The 16,861-nt window shown below is 39.5% G+C and overlaps 1 protein-coding gene across 2 annotated transcripts in view; it reads right to left on the minus strand.

Annotated features, from left to right (window-relative positions):
• The window catches only part of CEP57 (centrosomal protein 57), a 42,493-nt gene that overhangs the window by 20,420 nt on the left and 5,212 nt on the right, over positions 1–16,861 (minus strand). Inside the window, exons 1-2 of one of the 2 annotated variants that reach the window (XM_042232870.2) lie at positions 8,033–8,526; positions 3,332–3,488 (exon numbers count right to left, since the gene is read on the minus strand). In XM_042232870.2, coding sequence (XP_042088804.1) covers positions 3,332–3,452 — 121 coding nt within the window. In that variant the 5' untranslated portion in view covers positions 3,453–3,488; positions 8,033–8,526. Of the gene's footprint in view, positions 1–3,331; positions 3,489–8,032; positions 8,527–16,861 lie in introns of those variants that run through there. The other variant, XM_027979151.2, reaches the window with a different exon arrangement.

The following is a 16,861-nucleotide window of genomic DNA, read 5'->3' on the forward strand; positions in this document are numbered from 1 at the left end:
AGTTTCCCGCCTCTCAAGCATTAGTGAGAAAAAAACGTTGACTAAGTAGAAAAGAAAAAGTTATCATAGTGAGTATCTATTCCAAATAAGCCTTCACTCATTCAGTAAATATCTGAAGGTTCGTTCAACAAACTGGGGAAAAAGTGGGAAGAGAAAATGGTTGTGATACTGCCTATGTGAAAGTGACCATCTTTGAGATGTTTCTTCATCAGTCATTTTCAATATAACCACCTTATACAGTTTTTCTGAGAGGTTTACATGAAACATACTTGCTTTGTCTGAAATGTTATCGCATTTTCTTTTCATGTTTTAAAATTGTGTTTAATCATTCGTACTGTGGCAATTATACTTACTAATGAATTTCTAGATAAAAGAAGTGTTATATTTTTATTCACATATGGGTTAAACAGGTGTTTGCAAATTAGTTTAGGCACCCTTTTGTTTCAACTGAGAAATGCACTGCAAATATCTTAAAAATTAATCTCACAGTAACATTATTTTGTAAACTATGCACTGACTGTATAATGGAGTACGAGGTAGATAACAGTATCCAAGTATGGTTATGAATGTAAATTCTAGCCTGTAATGGGGCCTTGAAACTGTTTGCTGAAATAAATTTAATCTGAGGTCTTTTAAGAATTTTAAAAATTTAAGTGTTAAGGATTTCTACCAAGAAACATCTTATAAGACATTGTATCTCAAAGATGATGATAAAGAAATTGCTAATTTAATGGTTGATAAAACAACTGATAAAGTGCTACTCATTAGAATACAGCAGTTAAAGACTGGCAATTTAGAAAAATAACAAAAGTTGTATAACTTTCAAACATCCCAAAAAGCAAAAAACAAACAGCTGAAATCAACAGTGGAGCAAAATTCAATTAAATTTTAGCAATACTTTCTTTAAAAAATTAAGCACACACAAAAACATGCCAGAGTTCTAGCAGGAACACAAAGTCTAAGAATAAGATATCAAACCTATCATGATATTATATCTAATTCTGATCTTTACATTCATATTAAAAAGAAAGCAACTTTTTTTTAAAAGTTCAGAGAAAAGCAAATTACTAAAGAATAAGAAAAATTAAACAGGGCAAATTTACTTAGAGTGAAGAGTTGGCAAGGGTTTTATCTAGTGTGTTCATAATAAAGCTAAATTCTTCTTGTGAGTAATTAGTGGCTTTCAGGAAAAGAGAGGGCAGAGAAAAGGAAAGAAGAAGAAAGTAAACAAGAGAAAAAAGAATGTGGAAGGCAGTAAGTTTCTTTTATTCTTTCAGAATGTAGTGTTATGAACTACTTAGCAATGCCCCAGGATAATCAGTAAGCTCCATTATAGTTTTACTGTGGTTTTCGGTACCAATCCAGTGATAACGACTTTTAACACACGATGATTAGAGACAGAAACCATCAGCCCCCAAACAAAGTGTGGGGCCATGAGACATGAACAAAGGCCCAGCGGGTTCAGAAGAGACATCTGAGGAGACAGAGAGAGGCATGTGTTGAGGGAGTTGGTAGAGAAGACTTCTCAGAAGAAATATATAACCTCGGTTTCAGAGAAAGAGTATAATTCTACCACAGAAAATTTCACTACAGGGTACAGCATGAGAAGTGCTTGTCAACAATCTGGCTGGCATGGTAGGCAGAAAGGACACCCAAGGAGGCCTATGTCCTAATCCAAGAAGCCTTGAATACCTGTTATATGGCAAAAAAGACTTTGGGAGATATAATTAAAACTATGGACCTTTCAGATAACGAAATTATTTCTGATGATTTGAGTGGGCTCAACGTAACTAAACACATGAACCCTTAAAAGCGGACAGAAGATATCAGAGCTCTGAAGTACGAGTGCCTTGACCCACCATTCCTACGGGGACCTTAAGAAAAGCGCAAGAATGCGGACAGTTGCTAGGAACACGGACTGGCCCAGATTGAAAGTCAGCAAGACAGTGAACCTCAACAACAAGGAACTGAACTGGCCGAGAACATGAATGAGCTAGCAGAAGGTGCTGCCTAGACTCTCCAGTAAGGAATGCAGGCCAGTCAACACCATGATTTCAGCCTTGCAGGACCCTAAATAGAGAATCCTGCTGAGGTCATTCAAGTTTCTGACCTACAGAAACTGTGAGACAGTACATTTTGGTTATTTAAAGCTGCTAAATTTGTGGCAATTTGTTAAGGCAGCAAGAAAACTATTACAGATGGTAAGTTTCAGGGCAAAAATATATTTCAAAGTAGAGCAAAGGATGTGTGGGTAAGGAAGAACGGAGGAGCTGACAGGGATGAAACTGGTAAAGCAGGTACAGTCCAGGTTATAAGAAATCTACAAGTGTTATTTAAGGCATGGAGAGATGCTGAAACTTTTAAAGTGGGAGAGACGATAAATAACAGCAAGTGGCAGCAATACTGTTCACTGGGTATGAGTAAAGGTTGTATAACAATTATCAGTGCAACAGATGATGAAAACCTGAACCAACCAATGCGAATGAAGAGACACAACCAGTAAGTTTGGGGGGCATTTCAGAAGCAAAACACAAGGCTTGGTTCCTGAGTGGTGCTGGAAATGAAAAAAGCAGTCCTAGATAATTCATCACTTAGTCCTGATGATTAGGTGGATGATGATGCTTACTCAGGGAACAAAAGAAAAAACAAAGTATTTTGAGGAGGTTAAAAACAGGAATGGGTAGGGCTTCCCTGGTGGTACAGCAGCGAAGACTCCACACCCCCAGTGTAGAAGCCTAGGTCTGATCGCTGGTCAGGGCTGCAGAGCATGGTGTGACAAAGAGTCGGACACAACGGAGCGACTAAGCATGCGTGTGCGCACGCGCACTGTTATATACACACTCACTCTCTCTCTCTCTCTCACACACACACACACACATTCTCTCTCTCTCTCTAACACGGAGCTAGATCCCACAAGCCCTAACAAAGAGTTTGTATGCCCCAACGATCCCACATGCCGCAACTGAGACCTACTGCAACTAAATAGATTAAAAAACACAAAACAGGAAGAGGGACTTTACTTAATTTTAAAATAAATGGAAAACATAAATTAAGAGTTTTAAGCACTGAGTAAACACACAAAGGGCTTCCCTGGTGGCTCTGTGGTAAAGAATCTGTCTGCCAAAGCAGGAGACCTGGGTTCGATCCCTGGGTTGGGAAGATCCCCTGGAGAAGGAAAGGCAAACCGCTCCAGTATTCTGGCTTGGGAAATCTCATGGACAAAGAAGCCTGGTGGGCTACAGCCCATGGGGTTGCAAGAGTCAGACACGACTGAGCAACTAAACAACAACAAACACACAAAGGCAGCACCTATTTTGTTAGGCTCTATTACCTCTGCTGTTGCTTTCCGGATAGGCAAATGTAGGCTTATTTGGGGAGCGTCGCAGATCACTGTTAAGGAAAGGCTTATCGGGTGGATATACTACATATGGAGATGAGGAATGGCGAACCATACTTCCATCAGACTTTGATGGTTCTGCTAAGATGTTCTGAAAAATAAAAATGCGAAATTACCTTTCAAAATTTTAAATCACATATATTATGTATATATACCTATGTTCCACTGATAGTGACAAAAGAAGACATAAAAGTCAATGATCATACACAACAGAATTCAATCATTACTCAAAAATAATAAAACTTTTAAAGTGCTTCACATGTCTAAATGTAGCCATATGCCAAATACTATAAAAAGGAAATAATGTTCACATAACTTGAATACAACTGCTCCACAGAAATACTTAAATGTGGTACAATGAATTTACTACTTTTAAAAATACCTACTGTAAGATATATATTCAGAAAAGTAAATACTACCTTACAGTATCAGGAACTGCTACAAAGTGACTAAATTAGTCTATTGCCAGTCAACTACACACTTCCTAAGTATCTATCAAAATGCAAAATTCCGGGGGAATACAGAAAGAAAATAAGGTACAGTCCTTATCTCAAAAATTTTACATTCAGTTACGGGGAAAAAAGGGAGGAGCTACTAGAAAACATGAAGTCTTATCAAACACCTAACTATAAAACTTTACTATTTCCACATGTACATCATTTTGTCACTTGTCATGTTGTTTAATTTGGGATTATGTTTTACATGATGATTTTTCAGTGCACGATACTTTTTTGCTTGTTGTAGGTGAAGTGTTGGTAGAAAGACCCAGAGTGGGAAAAGCTAAAGTGGAAGATATGACTCCTAGCTGCTCGAAACTCTGACATTCCTTTTTCTTATTCAAATAGCCACAGTAAACTAGGTTCTCAACTCTTAACCTTTGGGGAACTATGATTATAAAGTATACTCGTAATAACCTGAGTCCAGAAAAGTAAAAAGGAACAATGAATATTTACAATACAGTACAATGCCTTCTGGGATAAACAGAGGCCATCAAAATAACCATATTTTATTTTATTCTTATTAAAAATGGTGGACTGTATTTCTACAATAAAAGCCATGCAATTTTGCAGCTGATTTAAGAAAGCAAATACAAAACATACACTGCGGCTGTGAGAACTAAAAGCGAGGGAAAAGGGCTTGGAAAGGGTAGGAGATAAATCTCAAGAAGTTCTCAAATCAATGCTACTCTGCTGTGAAAGTCTGTTCACATGCATTTTTCAAACTTTTGGGCAAACTGACATCAAGTTTTGGAGGTGGCTGGAAAATAGGGTGTCTTTCAATTCTTAAAATATATAACACCGCCAAAGCTCTCACAAAACACCATGAATATTCACATAACTTTAAGTATTATTCTTCACAGAGAGCCTTTTATCTCCATACAACCTATGAGAATCCTATCATTTAACTACTATTCAAAGAACAATGATTAGGAAGCATTTTAATGAACACATAAACCATGAGCAAATAAACTTATGATTTTCAAAACAAATTTTATTAGTACTACCAAACACGGTACAGATATTAACAAAAGGATTGTGTATAAATAATTACCAAAAATCAAAACAAAAAGTAAACACCCAAATCAAAAAACGAGAACCATCTTTCCTAAATTCATTGCCTACTAGACCTTGTAAAGTGAACAGTTCAAAATTTGTATTTCTAGCTCCAATAAAAGCAATTCCAACCTCAAAAAAAATCTGTTACATATATATCATCAAAATACTGCTTGGGTTGAGTCAATTGACAAAAATTATGAAAAGTCTTTTAATATAAAAAGGCAAGTTATAATGAAATTGTTTTGACTAGTAATTCTAAATATTTTCCATTTTCTAAGTCTGTCACCTCATTTTGAACATCAGGGTTTAAGCAATGAAAGACAGTGTTACTATGAACGCTTTGGATCACTGTCTTCATTTGCTGCCAGAAGTCTGAAGCAAAGAATCGGAAGTCACCCCAAAACAAAAGGAAGACAGAAAATAAAACAGCTTTATGAAGTGAAGTGAAGTGAAGTCGCTCAGTCGTGCCTGACTCTGCGACCCGATGGACTGTAGCCCAGCAGGCTCCTTGGTCCATGGGATTTTTCAGGCATGAATACTGGGGTGGGTTGCCATTTCTTTCTCCAGGGGATCTTCCTGACCCAGGGATCGAACCTAGGTCTCTTGCATTGTAGGCACACGCTTTACCGTGTGAGCTACCAGGGATAAAAATTAATTATAAGAACTATTCTGAAATAAAATTAAACCAAGAAATAAGAAACTGATAACAATTACATACACAAAGTGTCTATTAAAAATTGTAAAGGATAAAACGTGGTACTTCAGTTTTAGGAAGTGAAATCCCATCACATGCTACATAATGATGAACCTTGAGGATTTATGCTTAGTGAAATAAACCTGTTACAAAAAGACAAATATTTTATGATTCTATTTACATGAGCTATTTAAAGTAATTCATAGCAACAAAGTAGAAATGGTTATTAGTAAGACTAAGGAAGGTTGCAAAGGGGAGTTGTTTCATGGATTACAGAGTTTCTGTTTTGCAAGATGAAAAAGTTCTGAAGATCTGTTTCACAACAATGTGAATATATTTAATATTACTGAACTGTATTTTACAAATGATTAAGACGGTAAGGCTGGAGAAGGAAATGGCAACCCACTCTAGTATTCCTGCCTGGAGACTCCCATGGACAGAGGAGCCTGGTGGGTTACAGTCCATGGCGTCGCAGAGTCGGACAGGACTGAGTTACTCAATTACAAAGATGGTAAGGTAGTATATAAACACCTAAGATAATAATACTTTGGCCACCTGATGCGAGGATTTGACTCATCGGCTCATTCCCTGATGCTGGGAAAGATTGAGGGCAGGAGAAGGGGGTGACAGAGAACAAAATGGTTGGATGGCATCACTGACTCAACGGACATGAGTTTGAGCAAACTCCAGGAGATAGTGAAGGACAGGGAAGCCTGGCGTGCTGCAGTCCGTGGGCTTGTAGAGTCAGACATGACTTAGCAACTCAACAACAATCAGACCCGAGTCCTCACTAATTCAGAGAGACACTTTTTCAAGCTCACCCATGACTTTCACAGTGCTGAACTCACTGATCTCCCAGAAGCACGTGATACAGCAGATCACTTCATCCAAACACTTTCTTCAGTGGAAAGAACACCACAATCTGGTTTTCCTTCTAACACGCCAGTGTCTCCATCAGAATCTCCGGCTCTCTCTCACCTTCCCCTTTCTAACTTCAATGCTGGAATTCTCTAAAGCTTAGTCTTTCCTCCTCTTGTTTCCATTTACATGGATACCTTTGATGATATCATCAACTCTCAGGGCTTTCAAAAAGCCTCTGTTTGCTGATAACTTCCAAGTTTAAGTATGGAATACACACTTTCCCCTCTTCAAACTCCATATTGAAATCAACCTTCCTACGTGCTTCCTCCACTTGGATGTCAATATGAGTATCCCAAACAATGTGTCTATAACCAAATTACTGAATCTACTTCTCAAACCAACTCCTCTCATAAGCACAGGACAATAACTGGTACCACCACCTACCTAGCTGATCTGGCAAAACCCGTGGATGAGTCATTTCTCTTTTATATTCCACATCAATCTTTCTTGTTGGGTCTCTGTCTTCACAATATAGCCAGAAACTCTGCATCTTCTCATCAATTCCACTACTAATTCTCTGTGATCTTTCTGTTTGGACTACCGTAACAGCCCCCCGCCCCCTGAACCATTCTTGCCACAGTCCCCCCAACTCCATTTTCCAGATAGTAGTTGTTATGATTAAGAAAATAATTCCAGTAGTGTCCTTAATCAAAACCCTCCCAATTGCTTTCCGTCACAAAATAAAATCCAAAATTCTTACTATGGCTCCACATTATCTGACAACAGGCTGACACCGACCTCATTCCTCACCAGTCTCTCTCTAAACTACCCACCCGCCAACACCCCCTCCCACCCTGCCACTCCCCTGCCACCCAGATTTTCCAGCCATACTGACCAACTTTTGGATTTCTACAATGCATTGTACACTCCATTTTCATTTGCTACATTACTCTGCTCGGAAAGCTCCCTTCCACACACCACTCAGTTATCTATTTGAAAGTGTGTCAGTGAGGTAAGGGGAGATTGGTTCAAGATGGTGGAATAGATGGATGTGAGTTCATCTCTTCCTGTGAAAGCACTGAACTGAAACTAGCTGTTGAACCACCATGGACAGGAGGATGCAGAAACCCACCAAAAGATACCAAAGGCAAGGGAGAAGCCAGAGATGGACGGAGAGATTCAACCATGATAAAACAAATCCCATACCACCAGGTGGGCAACACACAAACTGGAGAACAATTACACCACAGAGGTTCTCCTACTGTTGTGAATATTCCAAGCCCCATTGTGAAGATTTCAAGCCCCACATCAGGCTTCCCAACCTGGGGATCTCACAAAAGGACCTGACAAAGATCAGTCCCCAGGGAATCTGACTTTGAAGGCCACTGGGATTTGACTACAGAACTTCCACAGGACTGGAGGAAACAGACTCCACTCTTGAAGGATACAAACAAAATCTTGTGAACACCAGGGCCCAGGGAAAGGAGCAGACATCCCTCCCACAGGAGACGGAACCAGACCTACCTGCTAGCGTTGGAGGGTCTCCTGGGGAGGCGTGGGCTGGCAGGGGTCACAGAGGGGACGGGGCACTGGCTGAAGCAGGCCTGGGAGGTGGCCCCCTTGGCATAAGCCCTCTCAGAGGTTCAGTTCAGTTGCTCAGTCGTGTCCAACTCTTTGCGACCCCATGAATCGCAGCACGCCAGGCCTCCCTGTCCATCACCAACTCCTGGAGTCACCCAAACTCATGTCCATCGAGTTGGTGATGCCATCCAGCCATCTCATCCTCTGTCGTCCCCTTCTCCTCCTGCCTCCAATCCTTCCCAGCATCAGAGTCTTTTCCAATGAGTCAACTCTTCACATGAGGTGGCCAAAGTACTAGAGTTTCAGCTTTAGCATCATTCCTTCCAAAGAACACCCAGGACTGATCTCCTTGCAGCCCAAGAGCCTCTCAAGAGTCTTCTCCAACACCACAGTTCAAAAGCATCAATTCTTCAGTGCTCAGCTTTCTTCACAGTTCAACTCTCACATCCATACATGAGCACTGGAAAAACCATAGCCTTAACTAGACAGACCTTTGTTGGCAAAGTAATGTCTCTGCTTTTCAATATGCTATATAGGTTGGTCAGAACTTTCCTTCCAAGGAGTAAGCATCTTTTAATTTCATGGCTGCAATCACCATCTGCAGTGATTCTGGAGCCCAAATAAATAACGTCTGACACTGTTTCCCCATCTATTTGCCATGAAATGATGGGACCAGATGCCATGGTCTTAGTTTCCTGAATGTTCAGCTTTAAACCTACTTTTTCACTTTCATCAAGAGGCTTTTTAGTTCCTCTTCACTTTCTGCCATAAGGGTGATGTCATCTGCATATCTGAGGTTATTGATATTTCTCCCGGCAATCTTGATTCCAGCTTGTGTTTCTTCCAGTCCAGCGTTTCTCATGATGTACTCTGCATATAAGTTAAATAAGCAGGGTGACAATATACAGCCTTGACGTCCTCCTTTTCCTATTTGGAACCAGTCTGTTGTTCCATGTCCAGTTCTAACTGTTGCTTCCTGACCTGCATATAGGTCTTGGAGGTTCAGTTGAGTTCAGTCGCTCAGGCGTGTCCAACGCTTTGTGACCCCATGAACCACAGCACGCCAGGCCTCCCTGTCCATCACCATCTCCCGGAGTTCACTCAGACTCATGTCCATCGAGTCAGTGATGCCATCCAGCCATCTCATCCTCTGTCATTCCCTTCTTCTCCTGTCCCCAATCCCTCCCAGCATCAAAGTCTTTTTCAATGAGTCAACTCTTTGCATGAGGTGGCCAAAGTACTGGAGTTTCAACTTTAGCATCATTCCTTCCAAAGAAATCCCAGGGCTGATCTCCTTCAGAATGGACTGGCTGGATCTCCTTGCAGTCCAAGGGACTCTCAAGAGTCTTCTCCAGCACCACAGTTGAAAAGCATCAATTCTTTGGCGCTCAGCCTTCTTTACAGTCCAACTCTCATATCCATACATGACTACTGGAAAACCATAGCCTTGACTAGATGGACCTTAGTTGGCAAAATAATGTCTCTGCTTTTGAACATGCTATCTAGGTTAGTCATAACTTTTCTTCCAAGGAGTAAGCGTCTTTTAATTTCATGGCTGCACTCACCATCTGCAGTGATTTTGGAGCCCCCCCAAAATAAAGTTTGACACTGTTTCCCCATCTATTTCCCATGAAGTGATGGGACCGGATGCCATGATCTTCGTTTTCTGAATGTTGAGCTTTAAGCCAACTTTTTCACTCTCCTCTTTCACTTTCATCAAGAGGCTTTTTAGTTCCTCTTCACTTTCTGCCATAAGGGTGGTGTCATCTGCATATCTGAGGTTATTGATCTTTCTCCCGGCAATCTTGATTCCAGCTTGTGTTTCTTCCAGTCCAGCATTTCTCATGATGTACTCTGCATAGAAGTTAAATAAGCAGGGTGACAATATACAGCCTTGATGTACTCCTTTTCCTATTTGGAACCAGTCCGTTGTTCCATGTCCAGTTCTAACTGTTGCTTCCTGACCTGCATACAGATTTCTCAAGAGGCAGGTCAGGTGGTCTGTATTCCCATCTCTTTCAGAATTTTCCACAGTTTATTGTGATCCACACAATCTTGGAGGTTAGTCCTACCTAAAGTCTGTAGACTCCAGGGCTGGGTCCCTCAAGCAAAACGACTGAGAGGGATGCAGCAGTGCGCCACCCATCAGCAGACACTTGGATTCAAGTTTTACGGAACGTTTGGCCTGCCCACCAGAGTCAGATCCAGTCTTTCCCACCAGCAGTCCGCTCCATAAGGAAGCCTGCCCAAGGCTCTTGGCCTCATCCACCAGAGAGCAGACAGAAGAAGCTAGAAGAACTACCTTGCCACAGCTTCCAGAATGAAAACCACAATCACAGAAAGAAAATCAAAATGAAAAGGCATTTTTTCTGGATTCCATACATATGCATTAATATATTATACTTATTTTTCTCTTTCTGACTTACTTCATTCTGTATAACAGGCTCTAGATTCATCCACCTTATTAGAACTCACTCAAACTCATTCCTTTTTTATGGCTGAGTAATATCCGTTGTATATATACCACAACTTCTTTATCCATTCATCTGTCAGCGGACATCTAGGTTGCTTCCAGGTCCTGGCTACTATAAATAGTGCTGCAATGAATACTGCAGTACCTGTGTCTTTTCCAATTATGGTTTTCTCACGGTATATGCCCAACAGTGGGATTGCTGGGTCATAAGGTAGTTTCACTCCTAGGTTTGTTTGTTTTAAGAAATCTCCACACTGTTCTCCATAGTGGCTGTATTAATTTGCATTCCCACCAACAGTGTAGGAGGGGTTTCTTTTCTCCACACCCTCTCTAGAATTTACTCTTTGTAGATTTTTTGATGATGGCCATTCTGTCCATCATCTGTCAATGAGGCCATTTTCTCCAATGAGGTGATATCTCACTGTAGTTTTGATTTGCATTTCTCTTTTCATTCCAATCCCAAAGAAAGGCAATGCCAAAGAACACTCAAACTACCACACAACTGCACTCATCTCACACGCTAATAAAGTAATGCTCAAAATTCTCCAAGCCAGGCTTCAGCAATACGTGAACCGTGAACTTCCTGATGTTCAAGCTGGTTTTAGAAAAGGCAGAGGAACCAGAGATCAAATTGCCAACATCTGCTGGATCATGGAAAAAGCAAGAGAGTTCCAGAAAAACATCAATTTCTGCTTTATTGACTATGCCAAAGCCTTTGACTGTGTGGATCACAATCAACTGTGGAAAATTCTGAAAGAGATGGGAATACAGACCACCTGACCTGCCTCTTAGAAATCTGTAGGCAGGTCAGGAAGCAACAGTTAGAACTGGACATGGAACAACAGACTGGTTCCAAATAGGAAAAGGAGTATATCAAGGCTGTATATTGTCACCCTGCTTATTTAACTTCTATGCAGAGTACATCATAAGAAATGCTGGACTGGAGGAAACACAAGCTGGAATCAAGATTGCTGGGAGAAATATCAATAACCGCAGATATGCAGATGACATCACCCTTATGGCAGAAAGGGAAGAGGAACTAAAAGCCTCTTGATGAAAGTGAAAGAGGAGAGTGAAAAAGTTGGCTTAAAGCTCAACATTCAGAAAACAAAGATCATGGCATCCGGTCCCATCACTTCATGGGAAATAGATGTGGAAACAGTGTAAACAGTGTCAAACTTTATTTTGGGGGGCTCTAAAATCACTGCAGATGGTGAGTGCAGCCATGAAATTAAAAGACGCTTACTCCTTGGAAGAAAAGTTATGACCAACCTAGATAGTATATTCAAAAGCAGAGACCGACTAATGTCCGTCTAGTCAAGGCTATGGTTTTTCCTGTGGTCATGTATGGATGTGAGAGTTGGACTGTGAAGAAGGCTGAGCGCCAAAGAATTGATGCTTTTCAACTGTGGTGCTGGAGAAGACTCTTGAGAGTCCCTTGGACTGCAAGGAGATCCAACCAGTCCATTCTGAAGGAGATCAACCCTGGGATTTCTTTGGAAGGAGTGATGCTAAAGTTGAAACTCCAGTACTTTGGCCACCTCATGCGAAGAGTTGACTCATTGGAAAAGACTGATGCTGGGAGAGACTGGAGGCAGGAGAAGAAGGGGATGACAGAGGATGAGATGGCTGGATGAACTCTGGGAGGTGGTGATGGACAGGGAGGAGTGGCGTGCTGCGATTCATGGCGTCGCAAAGAGTCAGATACAACTGAGCGACTGGACTGAACTGAACCATGTTGAGCATCTTTTCACGTGTTTATTGGTAGATTTATTAGTATATAATAGACCTGTATGTCTTCTTGAGCTGCCTGTATATTTTGGAGATTAATCCTTTGTTATTTCATTTAAAATTATTTTCTCCCACTCTTACGGTTGTCTTTTGGATAATTTTTCAAGTTTTTTTCACCTTTAGTTTCCTTTGCTATGCAAAAGCTTTAAAGTTTAATTTAGGTCTCACTTGGTTATTCCTGTTTCTATTTCCAATACCCTAGGAGGTGGGTCGTAGAGGATCTTGCTGTGATTTACGTCAGAGTGTTCTGCCTATGTTTTCCTCTAAGACTTTTATAGTTATTGGTCTTACATTTAGTCAGTAGAGGTTGGGACAAATTGAGAGAATAGCACTGAAGCATACATTACCATATGTAAATCAGATCGTATGAATTGGCTGTATGACGCAAGCTCAAACCTGGTGTTCTATGACAACCTAGATAAGTGGGACGTGGGAAGGAGGTTCAAGAGGGAAAAGACATATGTATACCTATGGCTAATTCATGCTAATGTATGGCAGAAACCAACATTATAAAGCAATTATGCTCCATATTAAAAATACATTTAAAAAAGTTAAAAGGCAGAAGATTCTGTCCCAGAAGAAGGAGCGAGATAAAGCCCCAGAGAAGTCTGTCAGTGAGTTTTCCCTGCCTACGATTCTAAAGTTGCACTCTTTGTCATTCTATCTTCTTACCCTTTTAAAAACACTTATTTCTACATATTTATTATCTCTATGTCCTGTGGAAAAATAAAAACTATATATTTAGTTTATAGAGATTTTTAAAACTCTTAGAATTTTTAAGTAATGGACTGTCTTTGTTATAGTGGGGCCTCTGGCAGATAGTTTTAAGAAAAAAAAAAAACAACAAAAACAACCTACCAGGCAATTAGCTCTCAAGAGAAGGGGATAGAGATTGAGTTCAATCACCAATGGCTGATGATTTAATTAATCATATCCACATAATGAAACCTCCATAAAAAAAACTCTTGAACAATGAGGCCCCAGGAGTGTCCAGACTGGTCACAGAAGCTCGTTTACATCTTACCCTGTGTATCTCTCCATTTGGCTGTTCTGGAGTTGTATCCTTTATTTAAAATGAAAAAAGTTTTAACTGTAAGTGTAGTGTTTTCCTGAATTCTGTGAGTCATTCTAGCAAATTACTGAATGTGATGGGGGAGAGTTAGCAGAACTCCTTAACCTGCAGTTGGCTGGGAAGAAATAGATTCTTTAGGGACATCTGGAACTTGCAGGTGGCAACTGAAATGGGGCCAGTCTTGTGAAACTTAGTGTCCTAACCTGCATGTTTGCACTGCACTATCTCCAGCTAGTGTCAGAACTGACTGATGGGACACCCAGCTGGCATAGAAAAATTGGATGTTGAAAAAACACAGTCATCCTATTAAGAGTTTAAGTTCCAAACAGACAGTAAATGCTTAATCTGTTCAATGAATTATATAAATATTCTTCAAAATAAGAAAACTTCATAATATTTATAATACTGAATTATCCTGTTCAATAAAGTTCTAGAATTTCCACCGAAGAACAGCAGAAGACCAAGAATAGCTGCATTTCTCTTGAAGAACAAGGCAGATAGTTGCACTCAGATTAAAAAAAAAATCAAAATCATTAGGAAAGTGAGTAGAGACATAGGCAGAGACGAATACAACAAGGGGACAAAGAGCCCAGTAACACAGCCACACACATATGGAAATTAATATACTGACAGCTGGAACTGTAAACCACTAGGGAAAGAATGAGTTTTAACAAGTAATGCTGAAATAATTGTGCATCTTAAATAAAACATGAAATTGGATCCCTACCTCACAGCACACTAATTTCAAGCAAATAAAAGACAATAGGCCCCAACTTTAAAATATGTAGAGAAAAATATGGAAGAATATCATTAAGGCTTTGGAAGAACTTAACCAAGGAAGAATTTAACCAAAAAATAATAATCCTGAAAGAAAAAATAAGTTTTATTACATTAAAACAATGAACTCTTATTAATCAAAACATATCATAAAAAGACAAATGAAAGAGTACTAGAATACTCCTGATAGATAATAAACACCTAGAATACATAGAGAATGACTATAAATCAGTTTAAAAAAAGAAAAACCAATCGAAAGCAGGCAAAAATTACCAATGGGCATTTCATAGAATAACAAAACCCACAAGACTAGGAAAATTATGAAAAGAAAAACAAGCATCTTCATCAATGAAGAGGGAGCACAAAAAACAGGATATCACTTCACAGAACCTCTCAACAACAACAAAAAGACACAACATCACCTGTTAAAATAGGACAGACCTATTAAAATCGACTAAAGGAGATTGCTGATGGGAATGTAAAGTGTAACAATCACTTTGGCAAGCAATTCGGCAATTCCAAATAAAGTCAAAGATGCACCTACTCTATGACCCAGTATTTCATTAAATTATTAACTGAACTATTTTCTCTGTATTCTCTTAAAGAAAAGTGTTCTAAGTTTCTGAACATATACTACAACCCATTACTGAGCTGCAATTCACAGCCCAACCATCACTTGTAAAATCGCTGCTTCTCAGACCTTTTGGTGTCAGGCAGCCCTTATACTCAAAAATTGCTTAAGACCCCCAACAAGCTTTTCTTTGTAAGTGGGTTACATCAGTTGCTACTTATCACATGAAAAAATTAAAACTGAGAAAATTTAAAGATATTTACTACCTTAAAAATAATAAATCCATGTTAGCATAAATATAATTTTTGAATAAAAATTAACTATATCACCCAAAAAATTAAGTGGCACTGTTTTACATTTCTGCAAATCTCTTTAACTCTTGCCTTAAAAGAAGGCTGCTAGATTTTATTTGCTTCTGTATTCACCCTGTTTTGGTTGATGTATATAGAGAATCTGGTTTCCCACAAAGTGGCTGGGTAAGGAAGGATACTGAAGATCTCCTCAAAGGTCTTCAGACCATTCTGAAAACCACCATTGTAGAGAAAATTTTGCACATATGGAACATACAGAGATGATCACAACAGGACTGTTCATTATAGCTGGCAAACATGAACAAACCCTAAAAACTCCAAAGCCCATCAAGATACTATACTACACAGAAATATAAAAGGACAACATTTGCTAGTTGTATAATTCTGAATTAACCTTTCTGTACCTTATTTTGCTCATTTGAAAATGCAGATACTAAAGCCAATCTCATAAAATTACTGTAAGGATTAGATATGTTAATATATAAAAAGTATTTAAAATGCATGCCAGAAAATGAGTGCTACACAAGTATTACACATTATCATAACCTCGAAATGTGTGTGTGAAAGAGTGAGGGTAAAAGACAGAAGCAGGAAGATGCACAAAGGGGCATGAATGTATTCATTTTATGATTCCCCCCCCAAAAATCTCATAAGAAATCTATGAAACAATCATAAAACTCTTCTCAGAAAAATAAATAAAGAGCAAGTTTGTTAATGGGCCTGGATAAAAAGCCAGAGAGACCAATTAGAAGACTAGCTTAAGTCCAAAGTGATGTAAGAGTGTGGCCAGACTATTCAGTCCATGAATTCTCAGGCCAGAATACTGGAGTGGGTCGCCTTTTCCTGCTCCAGGAGATCTTCCCAACCCAGGGATCGAAATCAGGTCTCCCACATTGCAGGCAGATTCTTTACCAGCTGAGCCAAAAGGAAAGACTGAGCATTATTAACCGGAAAATGTAAAACAAATTAAAAAAAAAAAAAAAAAACACAGGAAAGATATTGTTACAACACTATGCTGACTATATACTTTGTATCATTATGCCTGATCATACTTACTAATACCTCCCTGAGACTCTCCACTAGTGAGTGGATACACAGCAGTCATTCAATAAATGTTAGCTGCTAGCTGCCACTCTTCCTGCTGTTGTTGCAGTGAAAGGCTTGTAAGAACAATTCAAATTCATCACCTGCTTCCCCATTGTTCACATTTCAGATTTACACCTCAACTGCTACTTACAGATTGTGTTATTTGTGAATATACCTAAGAAAAATCCTCGCCTGCTAAAAACATCTCCACTTAGATTACACCTAAACTGGGTCTGGGGCTTCCCCCTTGGTTCTGCGGTAAAAGAATCTGCCTACAACGCAGGAGCCCTAAGTTCAAACCCTGGGTCAGGAAGATCCCCTGAGAGGGCATGGCAACCCACTCCAGTATTCTTGATTGGAGAATCCCATGGACAGAGGAGCCCGGTGGGCTACAGTCCATAGGGCTGCAAAGAGTCGGACACAACTAAAGCAACTGAGCACCCATGCTGGCTTTATCAATGTTAAATACACAAAAAACTGTTAATATTCACAACTCTGAAATCTCATTATGAGTAGCCTGCTGAATTCATGTTGTAGGTTTAAAAGGTCTTTTGTTGTCTTATTTTATGAGCAGTTGTCTGTTTAGCTAAAGTGCTTTATAAATTCTGTTATAAATGCCAGGCTTATTTTTGATAAGACAGTTAAAAGTATCAAAGCATGGCCATTATACATCAATAAATTGTCATTTTTG

The sequence above is a fragment of the Ovis aries genome, chromosome 15 (assembly GCF_016772045.2).
Source record: "Ovis aries strain OAR_USU_Benz2616 breed Rambouillet chromosome 15, ARS-UI_Ramb_v3.0, whole genome shotgun sequence".
NCBI lineage: Eukaryota > Metazoa > Chordata > Mammalia > Artiodactyla > Bovidae > Ovis > Ovis aries.